The sequence below is a fragment of the Drosophila suzukii genome, chromosome 2R (assembly GCF_043229965.1).
Source record: "Drosophila suzukii chromosome 2R, CBGP_Dsuzu_IsoJpt1.0, whole genome shotgun sequence".
Lineage (NCBI taxonomy): Eukaryota > Metazoa > Arthropoda > Insecta > Diptera > Drosophilidae > Drosophila > Drosophila suzukii.
The window spans coordinates 5178316-5199224 of NC_092081.1; the positions used below are offsets into that span (position 1 = coordinate 5178316).

A 20909-nucleotide genomic window follows, 5' to 3' on the forward strand; every position below is an offset into this window, starting at 1 on the left:
CTTTTAGAAGACTTCATACCTGGTTGCTCTCGTTCCGGTAATCACAGTTGTTGCCCGCTGAGCTCGATCCCGCCGGCGTCTCTCCGGAACTGCTCCTCAGCAGGTTCTGGTAGAGATGCGAGGAGTTGCTCGACGAGGGTCCATCGTTGTCCCTCGATCCTGTCGCTCCCGCTCCGGAATTCACCGCAGGGCTGTTGGAATGCGAAAAGCCATCGCCGACGGATTTCGCGCCAGCCTGGGCAGTGGCTTCCGGGTCGAGCTTGTCCGGGAGGCCATTGGTGCCACCACCTGCCACTCCGCCGCTGCTGTTGTGGCTGCCGCCACCTCCGTTGCCGCCGACGACTGCATCGCCGCTGGAATTATCGAGGAGTAGGAGGCGATTATAAAACGAAGCTGATGACGCAGAGGACGAGATGCTGGATGAGATCGGCGCGTGGCCATGGCCGTTGTTCGAATTCGAATTGGAGTTGGCGTTGGCGTTAACGAGCGGATGCGCCGCCTGCGATGCCTGAGCCGCGGCGGCCGAGCGGTAGTTGCTGCTGTACCGCAGATAGTGCGCCGCAGAGGCGGAGCAACCGGATCCGGAACCGTTGCCAGCCCCGGATCCGTTTCCAGGAACGGCGGCAGCAGCATTGTTCATGGCCACATCGGCAGCCACCAGCTCATCGTCGTCGGCATCGATGCTGGTGGTGCGCAGATTGGACAGGCCGAGGCCCATGCCCAATCCCAGGCCCATGCCCATGTGGCCGCCCACATGGGAGCCCATGCCCAGGTAGGCGCTGAGACCCGGCATGGAGGCCAGCGAGGCGGACGAGTTGATGCAGTTGGCATTGGCGGTCACCGAGCCGCTGGATATGGACGTGGTCATTGGATGGTGGTGATGGAGCTGCTGCTGAGCCGCCTGATGTTGCTGCTGCTGTTGCTGTTGCTGCGGCGGCAATTGATGTTGCTGATGCTGATGCGGATGCGGGTGATTCGGATGGTGGGTATGCTGATGCTGGTGGTGCTGTTGGTGCTGATGATGGGTGGTGCCGACTGCTCCGCCTCCGCTGCCGCCGCCGCCGCTGCTGCTGCTACCGTTCGCGGCTGCCCCGCCTGCTCCTCCTCCTGCTCCTCCGGCAGCCCCTCCGTTGTGGGAGGAGCAGCTGCACTCGGCGGCGAGTGGGTCTTTGGTGTCGCTGTTCAGTGGCAAGGTCGCTCTGCGGAGCATTTCAGACAAGCGGAGCGAATCGAGGGAGATCAAGATAAGAGAGAGGCGGGAGAGAGAGAAAAGAGAGCCGAGATGTTGAGCTTCCTTCTGAGATCGATCGGTAGGTAAGGTAAACACTATAGCTAAACAGCTGTTCGACTTGTTTTCGGGTGGGTGGTTGGGTGAGGGGGCGTGATTCGGTGGGTGGTGGTTCTGTTGTTGTGGTGGCTGAGTTCGGAGGAGGCGGGAGGCAGGAGCTGACCCCCAGCCCATCCTGTCTGGCATGCAGTTGAGTTCCCTGTTTGTGTGTTCTGTAGCATGCAATGGAGAATTGATAAACCCCCTCGGGAAACCGCAAGGGGGCAGCCGGGGGTTAAGCGGATTACGCTTTTAATGAAATTATTTACCACCCACGGGTTAAGCCCACTTACTAGTGTCCTAGTTGGTTGCTTTTATTTTTTACTGCATGCAAGATAAATAAATAAATAAACTAATATGAAGCCATAAATTATGCATGAGATGCAAAACACAAATGCTGAAAGATACACAAAACACACATCGAAGCACATTCACACACGCAAATGAAAATGGGAAATGCTTGAATAGAAAATTGCCTCGCACATGAATGCACAGAAACAGAAAGGCAGGAGAAGGAAAAAAGAAACAATAAACAAAAACGGCAGCAAAAAATGAAAAAAGCTTGGAAAATTAATTCTAAAAACAAAATGCCAACAATTTTAGCCAAATAAAACAAGGTGGAATGATGCAAAAACAAACAGAATTTGCTGGAAAATCTCAACAGCTGCTGGCGAAGAGGGCGAGGAGGAAAAGCTGACCAAAGGAATCCCATTTTCCATTTGCCGAATTAGTTTCGTGGATTTTCAGTTCATGTTAGCATAATTGCAATTTGTTTTTCATCGTGCTTTTTCAATAGTCCTCCCAGAGGACGAAAGTAGCTTAGGCGTCCCAAGACTCCCCCTCGAAGCTCCTCAATCACTGCGATGGTCAATAATGCTGCATATTTTGGGAGATTTCGGGTCCCGAGATGGACAAATCAACACCGGAGCACGGCTACGTGTGGCATTACTTGTTTGCACTAGGGCCAGGCCAATAATAATAATAACAATAAAAGCAATGTGACGGCCGTTTGCACACACATCAAATAAATAAACAATAAACATGGGGAAAAGGGTCCACATGGAGTAAGGGCAGGACAAATCGAGCGCGTTTCATGGCGACCCATCGATGTATAAATTTTGCCCAAAATATAAACCAATTGTTCCGTATAAATTAGTTGAAAACTGCTTTTCTGGTTTTCGTTCGGCCAAATAATTGAGCCATCGAAGGGGTCATTTCTGGGCATCCCACGGTGCGTATGCGTGCGTTCTTCCTATGCGTTATTTTATATTTGCTCTCCCTGTTTCACAGTTTCACTCGCTTTTCCCCATGGCTTTCCATCGATAGACAAAGGCATAAGTTTAGGCGGAATAAGAGGCAAAAGTGAACAAAGCCCGGGCCCAGACAATAACCGACAAAACAAAGAAGTTGGCCAAACAAAGAGTGCGAGAGGAACCTGGGGAACTAACTTATAAGATGGGAGAAGAACAGCACCGTAACTTAATATGGTTCCAATGGACGCAGAACGGAAAAAAGCGTAATGAAAATGTAGCTATTTTTTCGGCCACGGGATGGGATGAGTTGGGATGAGATGGTATGATATGGGATGGGCAGATGGTCGGTAATAAACCAAGGTGGCCACATGATGAGCTGCTGCTCCTGGTTCATAATGATAATGATGCAGCAGCTCTGGCGGTGGGGATTTTGCGTGTATGTGGGTGTGGTCTGGCATCTGACGGCTGCCAGGATAAAACACACTCATTTGCAAGTGTGTATGCATGTGGGGAGGTGGCCAAAAGGAAAGCAAAAACTTATTTCCTAGGCGAGATGAACTTAACGCTAAATCAAAGTCACAGAGAAAGTTTTTATACAGGAAAAACATGGTATTTAATAATAAAGAAACCAAAATTTAAAAAATATATGGCTTAAATGGAGCTTTTGTTTGATTTAGTGCACCAACTTAGTCTTGTCTTTAGACTCCTTCTGGTTATAACTCTTTAATATTTAAAATATTGCACGGTTTTAAGAAATAGCTTTCAAGTTACAACTTTTAAAGACTTTGCGAGGTCTTTCTTTTTTTTTCGGTACCTAAGAACTCTGAAGAGGTTAAAAAAATAAAGCACTTCAAGACTGAAAATGTATTGCATACTTTTAGACACTTTGTTGAGAGGTATGCAAGCTCTTATGATTTAGGACAATTTAAAACCAAATAATGTTCGTAATTTAGCCACATTCAAGTTAACTTAAGTTAGATAAGAATTCAAAGATTGTTAAAGAAGAATAATCAATATCGAATCCCTCGGTATTCGTTTTTCAGACCGATATTCGTATCTTTCTGTGTAAAAATGGGTGTGCTAATGAGTGTAAAGTATGAGTTATGATAGGGTTAGTGTGGGTCAGGGTGATCTATGTGAGAGGGGTGGTTGTTTGAGGAGGTGGTCACACCGAGAGCCGGAGCTCGAGTCTAAAGGAATACATTGGTGGGTGTAGTTACCTTAGCTTCAGCTCCTCATCAATATATTGTAAGAGGCTCCTACAAAAATCAAATACAAAAACAAAGATACGGAAAAAAGGAAAATCAAATAAACGAAAAATTTCATTGTGTTTAGTTTGTAATAAGAAAAAAAGGAGAACAAAATACAAAAGTAGGAAAAGTAACGAAGTTAGTTGAGAAAAATTATTTGGCAGCCCCAAATAGAAAACTAAAGCTACTTTCAGATCGTAAAGCATTAATAATCTCGAGTACTTGTAAATATTAGAGTGTGTAAAAGGGGTTTTTGTGTGTGTTTATCAAAGCCACCCAATTTGCAGCCTTGCAAGTAGTAAAAACTTAATTCATTATTCTTTAAAGCCAACACCAAGGGTAAATCCTTATTTTCTAAAAAGGCTGGCGGCATAAAAAATCCTAACGCCCAATTAAACGCATCAGCTAATTTGCCATGTTCATAATTTTGCCTAATGTCATCTGGCGTGGCCCATTTCTCCGCTTGGAGAGCAGCCCATAAACGGGATATTAAAAAATGTGGCATTCTTTGCCGTTTTTTCCCCCATCTTAATCTTCTCCCACCCGCCTAGGCAATTAATAATGTTCCCTTTTTTGTTGGGCTTTTGGCCACAAAAAAAAGCATAAACAAAAAGCAAAAATAAATTCTTGTTGTACTTTCTGCTTATGACGGTTTAAATGAAATTAACCATGACGGTCGAGCGGCCCCAAGGAGAAAGGCGTAAGACGAGCCAGCTTTTGAAAACTTTTCGGGCGCCACAAAGCAGCGGATGTGGGCGGGGTCTGGGTGGGGGTACCGCAGTTTGGGGGCGGGGGCGTGGCACTTAGCCAGCAAGTCGCTTGTAAGTAGCGCTCAGTACATAGAAATTGGCGCAGCCGTTTTTATGGCTTCAATAAAATTGGGCATCAGAATCGAAAGAGGGTCTTTTGAGGGGGGGACTGAAATAGGGAGCCCTTGGAGGAGCCCTCGCATGCTTATAGACAGAGTGACTTGGCTTTGTTGTCTGCGACGCCACTCGAGTGGCGGCTGCTGCAAAGTGTTTGCCACATAACTCAAATCGAGCACTTCCAGACCCTCTTTTTCACCCCACATCATCCTCCGCTCGCTGGGAGGGCTTATTAAACGCGCCACTCCCCTTCATCAGCGGCCAACAATGTGTAATCGTTTAAAATGACAAATGGCGCCTCATCCGGCGAATGCACAGAGAAAAATGTCATGTAGTAGGCGAGAATGCAATAGATTTCAATATTGAATTCAGTGGTGTCGTACCTTACGGAATATGGCGATTTAAGTTAAATGGAACTTTTAAATAACACTTATTTTCTGTGTGCAATTTTAAATTTCTTTATATCGATGAATAAAACCAAACAATAAATATAAAAAAAAGTCAGGGGTACCACACAAATTACTAGTGTTTTAAATTTGCTTCCAAATGTCATTTTAGGTGCCTGAAAGTATGCAATAATATAATTCAAACTCGTTAGTCAACGAGTACATTCGGAGAGACGACTGTCCTTTATTCACTGCATACTTTTAGACACCTAAAATTACATTTAAACGTGATTTTAAGTCTTGTGTTTTTTATGCCACTCCAAGGAATAAGAGTGTGATAAGTGTTCAATGGACTTTTTTAAATTTGTATTTGTACTCATCATTATAAAGAATTAATCAGAGGTGTCACACAAATAGTTTTACGAATTCGCCTTTAAATGTAATTTAAGGTGTCCAAAGTCAACGAGTTCACTCATACTTTTAGACACCTAGAATGACATTTAAAAGTGATTTTAAATCTCAGGGTTTTGTGTGCCTCCCCCTATATCTTTATATGCTTCTCTATTATCCGTTATCAAAAAATAATAACTTCAAGATGTAATAGATTAACGAGTTTTTAAAGTAGTAAAGTAATCGTCTTGTTACTTCGCATGGCATTTTTCTCTGTGCACTCGGCATTTTGGGGCTGCAGTTGCGTGCCACGCGGCGTATGCTTGATGTGCCATCCATCTATCTATACTCTGTTCCCGTTATAGTTAGCTGTTGCGTTAATTGATTTCTTGGAAACTTTTCCTCTTCCACGAAGCCCGCCACTCACTGCTTGTTTCAAGTCCTGCCATCTATCTGCTGTAGCCCCAATTTTTCATCGCGCTCCTTGCAAGTTTCTTGTTTTCCGAGCCACGCCGATCCGGGAGCTGAGGCTGCTTATTATTATTATGTTGCAGCATACTTGGGCGGGTCTCTCGCCCTGACGTAATCACTTCTGGCTGGCAATTAAATAGCCCACAAGTTTTCAAGCCCGCCCTGGGAATCGTGGAAGCCAGGTTGCAATTATACATCCGAGAATGAAACTGGGAATGGGAAAGGCACTGGGACTAGGACTCGCACTCGTCCGTGGAGTGGATGAAAAATTCACAAGTTGGGAATTTTCCAGGGCAGAGACACGTAGCGGCAACTAAGCGCAAGCGTGTGTAGCAGCCATATACACATGAAAATGCAGCGAAATACGAAAGTAAACACAGCTCCCGGGAAACGTGCAACTAAAAAATTGACTCTGCTCGCACAAGCCCAAAGTTCCGAGCAAATTACACGGCGCGCGTGCTGCGGCCTTAAGTTTTGGCCAGCATAAAAAGCGCAACATGCAATGCAGTTCGGTGTAGCAGCTGGAACGTAGACCCATGGACCCTTTTGGCTAACCTTAAAGACATGTTCATAATCAGGGTGCCGCTCAATTTCGGTTTTGATCGCTCGGCGCTGGGACTACAAATATAAAGAGCAGAACGTAGAAGTGGCTATAGAATTGTGTAACTAATGGTTTGACCAATGGTTGGCTGCTGCTGATGCATTTAAGCGTCCCCTCCCTGTGGGAAAATTCCCAAATGCTGCTGGGTGATTTTCAAGCTGGTGAATCCACAGCCTGCATTTAGTTTACAAGTGTATGTACATAGTGGAGTGTGTTTTTTGTTCTGTGTGGTAGTGTGAAAACTGAAACCGAAGTACCAAAACTGAAGCGGATTTAACCCGTCTCGCAAGTAAGAAAACCATAGACAAAACTGTAGCATAGGTCCAGGAAACCGGAGAGAAAGCAATAGGAAAGGTTCGACTGCACTTACATGTCACTGGGTAACGTCTCGGGACTAGAAGATCGCTCGTTCCATGTGGAGTTCGTCGTCATTCCTTAGAGAAAGAAGTCAGAGAAAAAAGTTTGATTATCAAAACTTATCAAAATATCGATAGAAGATATGATTATTATTTTGATGAACATCAGTTCGATTTAGATACGGGGCGTATCATTTTGATATGTTTGCCATATTGCCTTTGCTCTCTTTTTCTATTTGTGAGAGTTTTGAGTATTGCTGTCCTGCTCTTACCCAGAGAGATTTTAAGCGGTATAACTCTATTTATTCTCTTTTTTTGGTTTCAGAGAATTTTCAGAAAATAAAAAAAAGATACCTATACATTTACCATCGAATAGATGAAATATAGAGAAATATTCAAGTACATTGTTCTTGATTTGAGAACCTTCGTTCTTGAAAACCGTGTAAGTACATTTTGGTATCAGTATAAGAACGAAATGCTGAGAAGAGAAAAGTTAAATTGAGTTTATTTAACAACTTTTTGATAAGTATACACTAAGGACTGAACTAATAGTTTATTTGTACATACAATGTACTTAAATACCGCCAATTCAACTTGATTCGATGTTAATAAGAACATTTTCAACCTAAAAATGCCAATCTATTTTTAAGAACATTTACAACTCAGATGAGAACGTTAGAATTAATAATATAAATATTACAATATTACAATATTACAAGAAATGGTGAGAAGAGAAAAGTTAAATTGAGTTTATTTAAAAACTTTTCAATAAGTTGTTGAGATATACAATGTAAATACCACTAATGCATCTTGATTTAAGCACAATAAAAACATTTTCATCTTAAAAAATTTCGTTCTCTTTTTAAGAACATTCTGAAATCAGATTGGAACGTCAGAATTCTCTGTGTGTGTAAAACAACATTAAAACCTATCTTTAATATTTTCAATGTTTTAGCTAAGAACAAAAAATAAACTAGACTTGTTTTAACAAAATAAAATGTTTGATTACTTCTGAACATTTGAACGCTTTGATTATGAGAATTGGATTGAAGGCAGTAGACCATTTCAAAATCTATAGAATTAAATCGTGAGCTTAAGAAATTCTTCAAGCATAGAACAAAATCCTTGGTTTAAATTTTTGTTTCCTGAATTTAAAAGATTTTACCCATCGACTTACCTGTTTTTAGTGTGTGATTTTGCGCTGGCACGCCATTGGTGCGTGACGTCATTTTGCTGGCAATGCGTTGCGGCACACCAGCTACAGACTGAAAAGAATTGGGGAGAAAGGAGACTTTTAAACTCTGTCGGAGAATGGGCCACAGCTCCCCATCGTCAGTCATTCGGTGACAAAGTTTCCGCCTGTGATAAAATCTCATAAATCAAAATCATATTGGGATTTTTGAGCGTGATGCGTTATTTTTCCCAAGAAAAGGTGCCGTCTAAGTAAAATTTGAATATCTAGGGCTAGGAATGTGAGCAGGGAAACTTATTTGCCACCGGCTGCTAAAAGTTTGCAAAACATCCAAGCAAATTGAAGATTTATGACTTGACAGGGACCCACCAAAGCTCCAAGAGCCCATGAAAATGTCTTTAAAATGACTGTCCCTGCTGGTCGAGCGATTAAACTTAAATTTGATTTCGCATTTCCAAGTGTCGTTAAATAAGCCTTGGGCCAGCTGTCTAGACGGCTGCATTAGTTCGGCGGCCAATTAATTAGGTCGAACTCGGGGACTGAGCCATAAGGCTCCTGAAAGTGTCTAATGGCGCACTAAATCGTTGACCAATCCCGAAACGCACCGGAGCAGAAATGTTCTTGGAGAGCTTTAGCTTAAGAAAACTTTCTTTTGGTTTTCCGCTTCGCCCTCTAAAAGCGTAAATAAATTACGGAAAGGTGCCAAGTGGCTTCTGCCATCCCCAGACTTATCTGACCCCATTTCCGCCCAGGGGGGCGACCACTCACCTCCTCATCGCCATCGAGATAGTAGTAGAACTGCGGGTTGGGACTCTGGTACTTCTGCAGCAGCTCCTTGGCCACCCGCAAGGACATCTCGCACTGGACGAAGGGATGCTGCAGCAGGCGCTCGGCGGTGGGTCGCTTCTTGGGGTTCTTCGTCAGCGCCGTCTTGATGAAGTTGTGGAACGTGGGGCTCCACTTGTCCTTATTGTTCAGGGTGGGCGGCTTGAAGCCGCTCTTCGACATCAGGAAGAGGGCGCGCATCGGGTGCAGATCGAACATCGGCGGCTGCAGTTCAGCGAGTTCTATTGTGGAAGATAACAGGGAACTTTTTATTGTTAAATATCCTACCTTTATTACAAATTTAAATTCTTATTAGTTTATTAGTTTTTATTATAAACTTTATTTTTAATATGAAACTCTGAACTCTTTTTAAATGACGATAAAGCTAAAAAAAAAATTTGACTAACAACGAACCTAATATTATCAACCCTGATTCAAATATTTTTTAGGTATGATATTGTATAATGTTTAGCTTTAAGTATTACGATTTTGTATTGAACTCAAAACATGCAAGTACAAAGATTGTTAGTAATTGTAAACTTCAACATTTTTTACTTAATTAAATTTCGGTCGACTAAAAAAGAAAGGCAGAAACAACAAACATTTTATTCACTTCTGTTTAACTTAAAAGTCGTATGTGAGGTAATTTGTTTTATATCAAATTTCATTAGTGTTTGACCATTTGGTGTTTGTATAATATTAGTTAATTCCCCAAAAATCCATAGACTAATATTTTGCACAAATGATAAATATTTAATTCCGATTGTTTAAGGTTGGTAATTTTTAATGGAGTTACTCACCGATTGCGGTTATGCCACAGGCCCAAATATCACATAGTTGGTTATAGCCACCCTTTCGCTCCACTGCCGCCACTTCGGGAGCCATCCAGTAGGGTGTGCCTAAAAGGGGTAGAAAAGTAGAAAAAAATAGATATATTAAATGATGAAATTTATTTTCCGATGGCTATCAATAGCACTTTTTTTTGCCTGCCTCAGCTAATTATGCAACATTCACACATTTAATTTCATTGCTGCCGATTATGTAGGTTTCATTTATTCATTTGCCGGGCATAGCGAACCGTTTTTAATTTAATTAGCGTTTTTTATGCGTCAATGTGACAATTGTGCAAATAAACAAATTGCTGAATTATGCAGAGAGCAAGGTAATCAAAGCCGGGGGAGTGAAAAGGCGTTTGCGACACATTTTGCTCTTCATTTTGGGCGCACGTTTTATGATCCCGAGGAGTGGGGCTAATGCGACCATTACTCATACGCCATGTTGCCATGTTGCAACGAGGCAACAATTTCGCCGAGCCAGCAGTGGAAACAAGCATAGTAACAGCATCTGCTGGAGTAGTTTCCCGGATGGATGGCGCCCGGAGAAAATTAATTTTCCTCTCTCTTGACAAGTGGATGAGAAGTCGTCGCGGCAGTTAATTGTATTTTCAATTTAATTAAACCACAACGAAGGTGGAAAATCAGGTTTGATGCCAGACTCTTTGATAGGGCCAAGTTTAAGTTACGGTTTTCGGTTTCGCCCGGGGCCTTCGTCATTGTTTCCGCTCTTGTTTGAGCTTCGATCTGGAAGAGTGATGCGGAATGGGGGCTGAATTGGAAGCATCGGAGCAATGCGAATTCTCTGAACTTTCGCATGCATTTTAATTAAAGGGCAACACAAACAGTGCACACACAGATACTGATACTGATACTGATACACAGAAAACACACAGTGGTGGGGAAGCAATTTCATCCACAAAGTGACAGCAACAACAGCCAGTCAAGTATCATTTTGTTAATTGCTGAAAAAAGGAGCAAAAAAAAAGAAATGCGGGAATTAAAGAAGACAGGGCTGTGGAATTAAATGGCAAATGTTGAAAACGAGAGAAAAAACGGTGGCAGGCTTTTAGGCTGCTGCATCTATTTAATGCCAAGACGCATTTCCGTCAACTCGCGAACTGGGAAACATTAGGCCAGCCCACACACACACGCATGCTCATCTTTATGGCATAACTGCGGCTGAATGGGCGGAATAGGGGTTAAGGGGGCGTGGCAGGGGTGGGCGGTTCAGCCCAGAGCCACCGAGGTGGAAGTTTCTGCTCATCGTGTGTTGCCATTGACTTGTTAATGACACTAAACACAAACGTAAGCACCTTTTTATTGAATAATAAAAGCGTCAGGCTGTCGCCACCCCCTCAGCTTCTTGTCTTCTTCTGTCTTCCCTCGCTTAAGCCCCCTTTTCCGACCCTTTTCCACCTCTGTTGTTTTTCTCGGCTGCAAGGACGAAAACTCACTGTGAAAATAAAGCATCACCGGGGTAATGAAAACGAAATTCACGACTCAGGATCGGTAACATTCGTAAAAATAATGTTCTTGAACATTTAATATTGAGGGATGCTGATTTGTTGCATATTTGTATAAGAACCTCTAAAAAAAGATACACTTAGAACTTAAAGATTAGAAGAAACCAAAAGATCTTAAAGCATGAAGTAGTAATCAACTTACAATTTATGCATAATACATCCATGGATACAATTTTCCAATAGTATAAAAATTATTTGCAGTAATACATTTAAAACAGTTGTCAAGGTACAGCTTGTGATTATAAAGTAGTTCATATCATATTTGGAATAACGTTGAAATCTTTCGCAAGTGTGTGGATTTTTCCGAGTGTGTGCCCTTACTTCGCCTGAAAATATGCAACCACAAAGAGCTGGCATATCTTGGATCAGACGAGTATTTACTGTCGTTCTAACAGTCGATGTAAGCTCAGCAATTGACTTATGCTCATATGCAGTACAAACGATTCAGGGTTGACCTCGTGCTCCCAAGCAGACTTTCAGGATAGACGGATAGGAGTGTGGGTGTGTGTACTTATCACCACATTTGTCACAGAAGTCGCAACAACGTCGGGAAAGGCAACAACTACAATGGCAGAGGAGCCGGAGTGAAGAGGAGCACTCCGAATGATAACAGCAAGCGGACGTCACATTGTTTGACAGCTCCACACAAACAGGGGGAGATAGTGGCAGCTCCTATACAATCGGGCACCTCACCATCTACCACCAGAAGGACTCCCGTCAATCCCTCAAAACCCTGTCACTAACATGCCACAAAAGATGCTCGCTCAGCTCGAAAATGTCATGAAAACGCAGCCAAAAGTGGCAACAAAGAACCAAGGGGAAACAAAGGCCCCGGCAACCTCAAGGTCGTTAAACTTGGAGTTGCCTCGCTGTATATATACTGCTCCCTTTCTTCCTCTATTTTTCGCTGCACAAATTGCAGCACATTAATCACACACCGCCAAACGAGCGGACTTGTCCATTCAAATAAATCTAAAATCAAATTAGCGCTGCAAGCTTGCTTTATGGCAGCTTTTCGCTTTTACGACGGACTCGAAGGACAAAAGGCGGCATTAAAAATTAAAGTGCTTAGTCGAAGCAGGATAAATCCAATTTGGCGTGAATGAAATCAAATCAGATGCCGGTTTTTATGGTGCCCCACCGCTATTCACTGAAAATGTCACGAACTCTAACTTGGTTTAGATTTTATTAGCGCCCGGACTCTAAAGCTGGATAGCCTTTCTTTGGCGAAATTAAGGACATGAAGAGTGGAGAGCCAGCTGTCATAACTTAATTAGCTGGCGAGTGTCAAAGTGCCCCATGAAGGGTTGTGAGAACTTTAATTAAGTGCAGAGCCAGGCATTTGAAATAATTAATTGTGAGGCGGTCAGTGGGATCTTGTGGGTGGGGGAACTTCAGGGGCTTAACTGATGGCCACCCTCAACCGCAAAAATCTCATTTGCAAAGTCTTGGAAGTTGAAAGTCTCAGCGATGACGACGGAAAAGTGGTAGCTCATGCAAATCATCGCTGGTTCGTCTACTCGTCTGAAGATTGCAAGTTGTCATGACAAACTACACCCCCTTTTTTCGCCGCACATGGCCTGTGACTGATAAGTTGCTATTTACATTGAAATTGCGTATACCTCCCGTTGCCCTAACATCGTCAACTTAAGACCCTAAGCGAGCATTTTAAATTAACATAACGTGAGGAAAAACATAAGATTAGGAAAAGACTTTAAATATTTTTTAAAACATCATTTTAAGAATAAGGTCTCCAAAATACGTGGTATTTATGAAAAGTCCTTCTTTTCTTTCTGAGGTTGCTAGGAAATTTTCTTTACTAAAATTTGGAGAAAAGCTTAGCGCTGCTCACTGCAGCAGAAAAGCTTCAGGAGAAGTAGGAAAAGCTGAAATCTATTAGTGACACAAATACTTGGCTGAAGTGGTTGGAGGGAAAGGTTACGAGGGATTGGGAAACTGAACAGCCCACAAAAGAAGTAGCCACCAAACTAAGACGACAACTCTCCAATTGGGACATTTTTCAAAAATTATTTGCTTTTGTGCTTCAGTTTGGGGCGACAACAAAGGTGGGTGGGTGGAAAACTCCCTCTTTTCTTCCCCAGAAGGATGGCAAACAAAGAACCAGACTGGCCACCTGCTGGTCGGCTACTTTTGTCCAGCTTCTGCTACTTATATTTTTTATAGTTCGCCTGCATTTGAAATATTCCGCAAATTGAATTGTTCCCTTTGGAATCGCCATCGCTTTTTGATTATATTTGAGAATTCCTTGCAGGAGCCATTATAATGCTACTCCTAATTGAATTGCATTCAATTCCATTCAGGGGTCTGACCATTTCAAAGTGGTTTGAGAGGGATCCACTCGGACGTATACTTGATTTTCCACCCCTGTCTAATTTTCATGTTTTCTTCTGTTATTTTGTGTTATTTGTGCTTTGTCATTTCTGACAGCTGCTTCATGGGCGAGGAGCGTTTAGGAGCGTTAAACGCAATTGTTGCCGCTGTCAGGACACTCCACTCGCATTTTTCTGCTTTGATGCTTCGGTGTGCAAACCACAAAACGGAGTCTCATAATGATAAACACTTTGCGTGACAGCACACCGTGCCCCGCCCACATTGCCCAGAATGTCTTTCAAACTCGAATACTGACTTCGCCAGCGAGTGTCCTTGATGCCAAGCGATTTCGCAGATGTCCTGTTGCTAAATAATAAGCTGAGCAAGCATTTTCCGCAGTCTACTTTTTGGGAAATCGATTGATTAAATCCAGGGGATGAATATATGATACCTTATATTATATATTTAAATACATTTAATACTTAAATCCTCTGAAAATATTTGAAATATTATATTGCGGACGTGTTTTACCATAGTATGTACGAGTTTTTCTACAAACTCTAAATTTGGAACTGTGCAGTTATATTTATCGGTCAACAAAACGTTTTTAAGAAAACAGACTCTGTAAAGATCTTACTTACTTACTTACTTAACTCAATCTGAAAGGCTTTTTCTTTCCTAAAATGAACATCACATTCAGAAAATGAATATGTCTTCTCTAACAATTTAACTTCATATTAAGTTTCTCTGACAGAAAACAAACTTGAAGCCAAGCATGACACATTGAGATAACAAAACCTGTATAGAATTTTCTTTATATAAATATAACTTCACTTTAACTTTCTCTGACAGAAAACGAACTTAAACCATAACATGATGTAATTACTCACCTATGAAGCTCTTGCGTTTGTTAATTGTGGCCGTGATCTGCGCCGAGACCCCGAAGTCCGCCAGCTTGACATCCCCGTACTCCGTCAACAGGATATTCGCACCCTTGATGTCCCGATGCATTTTCCCCATGGAGTGCAGGTACTCGAGTCCCTTGAGGGTCTCCCGGCACATGTACGCGATCTGGACTTCGGTGAGGGGACCAGTAACCTGGTAGATGTCCTGCAGACTGCCACCGCCACAGAACTCCATGCAGATCCAGAGCTTGTCCCTCCGCAGGTACGATCCGTAGTAGGCGATGATATTCGGGTGGCGGCAGTCTCTCATCATGATGATCTCCTGCTGGATGATCTGTATGTCGTCGGAGGGCTCCAGCTTGATGACCTTGATGGCGGCCAGCTCATTGCTCTGTATTCGTTTCGCCTGCAAGAAATCAGATATTGCCTCGAATCAATACTGTGGCTCTTGAAAAGTCAATGAAAATATGGAGATTTTAAAGGGGAGGCAAGGCTGCAAGGTTGGCATTTTTGATTGGCTGCACACCTGCAGCATCTGGGGCATCGCCTCTCTGTTCATCTTCATTCATGCAAATATTCCTGCTCGTTTTCAATAAATTTTTAGCGCGCGCTCTTGCACATAAAAATGCATTGTAACCACTTCACAATTTACCCCCCACAGCCCTCCAGCAGCCAATGGTCCATAGTATTTGCATAGAACAATCACCCACGGGTGGATCCCCTCCTTCCGGAACCCCCATCCCCATCACCATCTTATACCCAATCCCATTCCCATTTTCAATCCGTATCATCGTCGACGTCATCAAGCGGAAACCTGCGAATGCCTGCAAGGAATACTAAAAGGTTGCCAGGCGAGAAGGATGAGCAAAATCGGCTTCGATTTGTCTGCTCTCTCCTGAAAGCTGAATAATGAATAATTATTCAGTAATAATGGTTATACTTAAAAACGTCATGAAAATTTCAGATTTTTACCACGTCAAGGGAAAACTCCTTAAAAGACTTCCTCTCAAAGTACAAGTAAATAAATAGGTTGTAAAAGTAAACCTTAACTGAGTAAATGTAAGTTTGCAAGGGGAAAAAGTACGGAAAAGAGATTTAATATTCAAAAGTATGTAAACTGAATGCAGGCACACGCAAATATTAAAATGAGGAAACCATATTTATTTCTAAAGAGATGAAAATAAGCTTTCTAAAATAAATAGGCTTATAAATCATTAGAGATAAATAAATTCATTTTCGAGTTGCATGAAATGGATCAAATATCAGAATATGCAAAACCAATTTAAGCGTTTCTTATGAATACATACTTTGGCCATAAGCGATTAAAGGCATTCTTAGAGTTTTGTGAAATAAATATTTTATCTTTTAATTGTAATTATTGACGATGAGTTCTTCGAGTACAGATTACCATAATGGCTGCTTGACCTTTTGGGGAAAATATTGAGTGGCTTTCATTTCTGCCCACCTGATCATTAAGCCAAAATGTAATTTGGCCAGGAAGTTGCCGCTGTGACCAGTGGATTCCATTTAAGAACTGGCTTTTCGCTTCGCAGCTCCCTGCAATAATTTCGCAACGCTTCGTTTGAGTTTGGGCCAAGGGGGAGGGGTGTAAGTATCCTTGGAGGATACGAAGTTGAAGCCGCACACAGATACAGATATAGATACACACACACACAGAGACAACAATGCATGTGGCATCCACTTTCAGCCCTTCACCTGCCATCCGGCTACCTTTATCCTTGACGTCCCCATCTGAGCGTGTGTGTGTGTACATGATTCCACCATTTATCCCTGCGTCATGTACTTTATACGCCCACGCCGCTTTCTCCTCCATGTCGTCCTCTTTGGGCTTTCTCCGCCTCACCTCTCTCTCCTCCACAGAGCTCTTATTTTTATTTTCGTTGCATTTATTATTCAATGCGGTGGCTCCTGTGCTTTCTCCCTCTCTTTCGCCTGTTTGTAAAAGTGTGTGTTATTTTTTTGCAATGATATCTTGCTCGACTTAATGAAGATAAAGCGATTTTTATTGCACTGCAGCAGCTTCAATCGAGTTTAGTTTGTTTATTTTCCTTGCTTTTTTCAGCTGATTGCTTGTCCTTGCTTTTCAGAGTCCTCCCCCGTTTTCCATTTCCCCGCCCCCGCCCCCTTCCACTGCATTGTTGCATTTTTGATGTTTTTATTGCAATCTGGGCTGGCTTCCAAAATGCCAGGCCATACTTTTTAGCAGGGGCCCGCCGCCCCTGTCTTTATTGCTGTCCCCCCCTCTGGCCGTGGCTTCCCTCCCCCTCACTCCAGCTGACAGGCGGCCATCGTCGGCTTTTCTTGTTCCTCATCTTGTTTATGGTAAATAAATTATGCGTGATTTTTAGACAAGTTCCCTGCGGCTGCCGGAGCAAAGATGAAAATGAAATGTGTTGAGGCAGCAGCTGGAAAGCGGGGGGATCGGAAAAGTGCCCCGCCCCCATTTCCCAGCTGCGGTAAGCATAAAAAGCTGCTGATATGCACAAGCCAAAATGGAAAGGAGCTTCTGAGCTTCTGCTTTTCCTTCTGCTTCGATGGCTGAAAGGAAGCGAGCGCAGTACATCCTGCCATACTGCCATCCAACTATCCTGCCATCCTGCAGCATCCCAAGATATGCGGCATCAACAAATTTATAATGAGCTGCGCCAACGTCAACGTCTTCCTCAACATTTCGCCCGGATTTGCCCAGCGCCAAATGCGGTTGCACAAAAGTAGTGGAAAACAAACTTTTAACGACTTATTTCGGGTTCAATTACAAGAGTCAACCGGCGATTGATTCCGGCAGCACTTGACGTATTTATTTTAATTAAAATTGCATTAAATCATTGTCTGCGGGGCTTTTGAAGGGTCTTGAAATGACCGGTAATTATTATGAAAATATGCGATGGTGGAAAATCAAATTTGCCCTGTAATGTATGCTACACTTTCCGCGCAACCCGAGATGTAAGCAATCGATGACGATCAAGGTGGGCGGCTGGGCGGCTACGCCATTTCCTGTGTGTGTGTGTCCGGCATGTAATCGTTACAATTTCCGACATATGCTCATATGCATGAGCAGGCCGGCGGACCCAGGAGCAGGATATCCTTCCTTCCCGAACTCTTCTCTTCCTGCGGGGGAAAAGGGTTTTCTGCTCCATCCTCACTTCCTTTTTCGACCTACTTTTCACATTATGTCCGTAATGGATATTACGCGTTAAGCTCGAATTTTCATTCCTGCATTGTTTGCTAATTGCATGGGCTGACGGAAAAAATAATGCTTATAAAGAGCCGGGGAAATAACGATCCCAGCACATGCTCGGTAACCAAATTTTATTTCGACCAAAGATTACCCTATCTTTTTAGCTCTATTAAATTCCCTCTTCTAACCAGTTTTTTGAATGAAACCATTTAATATGGAAAACCAAGTGCTTTCATTGATTTAAATATTTTGCAAGGATTATTATTAACCAGCTGGCTGTGGTTCGACTTTTTCGCACGCAAATACCTTTCTAAATACCCATTTTTAACTACTAATCACAAACATGTTTTTATGAATATGTGTTGTTATGATTCCTACTAACTGATGCATTTATTTATTTTATCATAATTTGTATTATTTTAATTATCAGATATTAATAGTTAAATGATGAGGATAACTTTTGATAGTTTATTATAAATATAAAATATTTTTTATTGTCAATGGTATGGACTCCACTTTACATCGCTTTATTTTAAAATATGAAACCCGGAGAACTCTATAATACTCCTCATGTTCGGCACGCCGTGCACAACGTGGGTCATTGTACACTGGACACGCAGGCTTAATTTCATTTGAGGGCTTCCACGGGAAATTCATTTAGTCGGCCGAAATGAAAAGAGCTTAAAATTGTTAAGCTTAAAATTGTGCACGTTTCGTTCCTCCCCTTCGACCTCATTCATTTGTTTTGCATTTGACGGAAATAATTTATGATTTAATTTGAGAAAAGGTCGCGCTGCCACCGAATGCGAACTTAATTCAATTTGCCGAGAAATTTAAATGCATTTTGTTTTTGCTCACGTACGATTGAAATTGAATTACGTTATTGATCGGGCGTCCCCGCCCCCCATTTCCCACTCCCCATAAGCGAACACTTGACGCCGGACGGAGCACTTGAGAGTCTTTTCTAGCGGCTCCGATAACTCATATTAGCCACTCGAGTTTATCGATGAGCTCGCAATTTCCCGGCAATTTTCACGCAATGCCAAAAAACAAAAACAAGAAACAAGTGGATGGCCAGGGGAATTTCTCAAGTGGTTTGGGGGTCTGGGTCATTGCCAAGAGACAACGCTGGCATCTTGACGAGCGTTTTTCCGTGTGCCGGAATGCGGAAAGCGAGGCGGTACAATAAATGGGCGGGAAATTGAACAGATTTGTCACTGGGCGAGACAAAAGGCTAATGGTGTACCGCCTGACCAAAAAATATGCGGCAATCAATCAATCACAATGCCCAATCGTTATAGGATGAACTTTCGCAGTATTTGTGGGTGAAATGGGATCCCGGAACACACAGTGATAAAGATTCCAATAAAATATTTGTGTAATTTTTAAATAGTTGGGATTGAATTGAAATATTTTTGAAGAAGTTGAAAGTATTATTCATTTCATTTGTACAGTTGTTTTTTATTTTTGCTAACATTTATTGTAATCAATATTTATAATTTTAGATTCTAATAAATATTTATTAGTTTGAAAAAGTCTATATAGGATCAAAAATATTTTATGAGCTTTTAGATATATATAAAACAAAACACCCAGGGATAAAGATTCCAATAAAATAATTTTTACCAAATTTTAAATAGATGATATTGAATCGAATTATTTTTTTAAAAAAGTTTAAGTATGTAGTGTCATTATTATTAGCCCAGCCGTTTTTTTTTTGCTTCCAAAATATAGGTTCAAAAAGATTTTATCTAGCTTTTTAAAATATAAAAGCATATTCAGAAACATATTGATGAGAGCACGTCTAGTAATTTCATACTGACATCATTCGTGCGGTGCATAAATCCGATTCTCCGTAGAATTCAGCTCTTTGGGCGGGGGACTATCCCAACTGATTCAACATTGCGAGCAATAAAGATAAATTTGTGCAATATTTCCATTCGGCGCACAAGCTCAGTGTTTGCCGGTGGCACGCCCACTCGAACGCCCGCCTCCGCCTCCGCCGAGGCAAAAATAGAACAGCATTTCATGCTCATTTTTTCCCTTCTTCAGCTTATTTCGGAATGCTTCTTTTACTGATGTTTTCTGTTTCCCGATTTCGGCTCCCCATTTGCCACATATACGAGTACTTTCCGCCGCAAATATTTGCCATTTTTCGCTGTCGGTTTTGTCGGTTAATGCGGGCATTATGTCAGCTTTCCAAATTGTTTATTCGCGCATTTGGATTGCGGCAGTGGTGGCGGGATTGGGGGGGCGGGTTGGTAATGAACCCCGGTTTCTTTGTGCGGCATTTCGACCCCGCATGAACCCCGGCGCGATTAAATGCATGTTCGCAAAAACTGCAGTTAAAAATGCCACTCGGTTTAGCCGCCAGATAATCCACATTCGGACCTCTGTTTAGCATTCCGCCATGAAATATGCGAGCTGTTATCGCTGACACTCAATAAACAGTTTAAACCACGCAGAGCGGAAAATGAAAAGAAAATATGCTGGGGGTGGCGCCAAAGTGGGCTGTGCCTGCTGCCACGCGATAATGTTCATAATGAGCGTACACTTGAACGCGACGCCGGATAAAACGAGTTAAATGTGACGCGGAAAACCAGACACTGGAAGAATAAAGGAAGGTGGGGTCTGCGGCCAGACAACAAAGATAAAGTTGGGGGCCAAAAAAAAGTAAACCAAATAAAGGAACAAAACTGCCAGGGAAATGTCCAGTTAACCCCTGTTTAGCTGAGTGCTTTGAACTCTTTGGCAGGGTCATTAACAAGGGTGTAGCACCCGCACTTTCCCCCAGTGTACGTACGTATCTCTATCTTTGTCCGCTGAACACCCACGTGACTGCGCGTTATTAAATCCATTACTGTTTATGATTTGCATGTGAGCAGCCAACCAAATGGGAAAATGGCGAGCCAACGAGCAGACGCAGCTGCCATTTTTATTTCCACTTAACGGCTTGGAGTCAGGGGTTTTTCCCCAGTGGAAGTGGAAAAGGACACATAGAAAATAATGGTTATATTGTGTTATGAGTAATTTAGAAAATGCTCTTTTAGAATGAACAAAAAACTTAATTTGTATCAAAAAATAAATCATTATTTTAACGAAATGTTAAGAGGCTTGAGACAGAGGTTTATAGAAAATGTGCAAAAGTATTATTTTAGGCAGAAAATAACAAAGCCTATAAGAATTTCCCATTTTCTA

The 20909-nt window shown here is 42.3% G+C and overlaps 1 protein-coding gene across 8 annotated transcripts in view; it reads right to left on the bottom strand.

The window, feature by feature from the left end:
* hppy (MAP4K3-like protein hppy) overlaps positions 1-20909 on the bottom strand; it is a 54298-nt gene that overhangs the window by 2503 nt on the left and 30886 nt on the right. For 2 of the 8 annotated variants that reach the window (XM_065863584.2, XM_070994964.1), the window contains exons 3-10: positions 14498-14918; positions 9718-9816; positions 8861-9159; positions 8078-8165; positions 6915-6978; positions 6499-6561; positions 3801-3839; positions 20-1199 (exon numbers count right to left, since the gene is read on the bottom strand). In XM_065863584.2, the coding sequence (XP_065719656.2) occupies positions 20-1199; positions 3801-3839; positions 6499-6561; positions 6915-6978; positions 8078-8165; positions 8861-9159; positions 9718-9816; positions 14498-14918 (2253 nt within the window). The remainder of the gene's footprint in view (positions 1-19; positions 1200-3800; positions 3840-6498; positions 6562-6914; positions 6979-8077; positions 8166-8860; positions 9160-9717; positions 9817-14497; positions 14919-20909) is intronic. The other 6 variants (XM_065863588.2, XM_036813857.3, XM_017085395.4 and 3 more) reach the window with 6 other exon arrangements.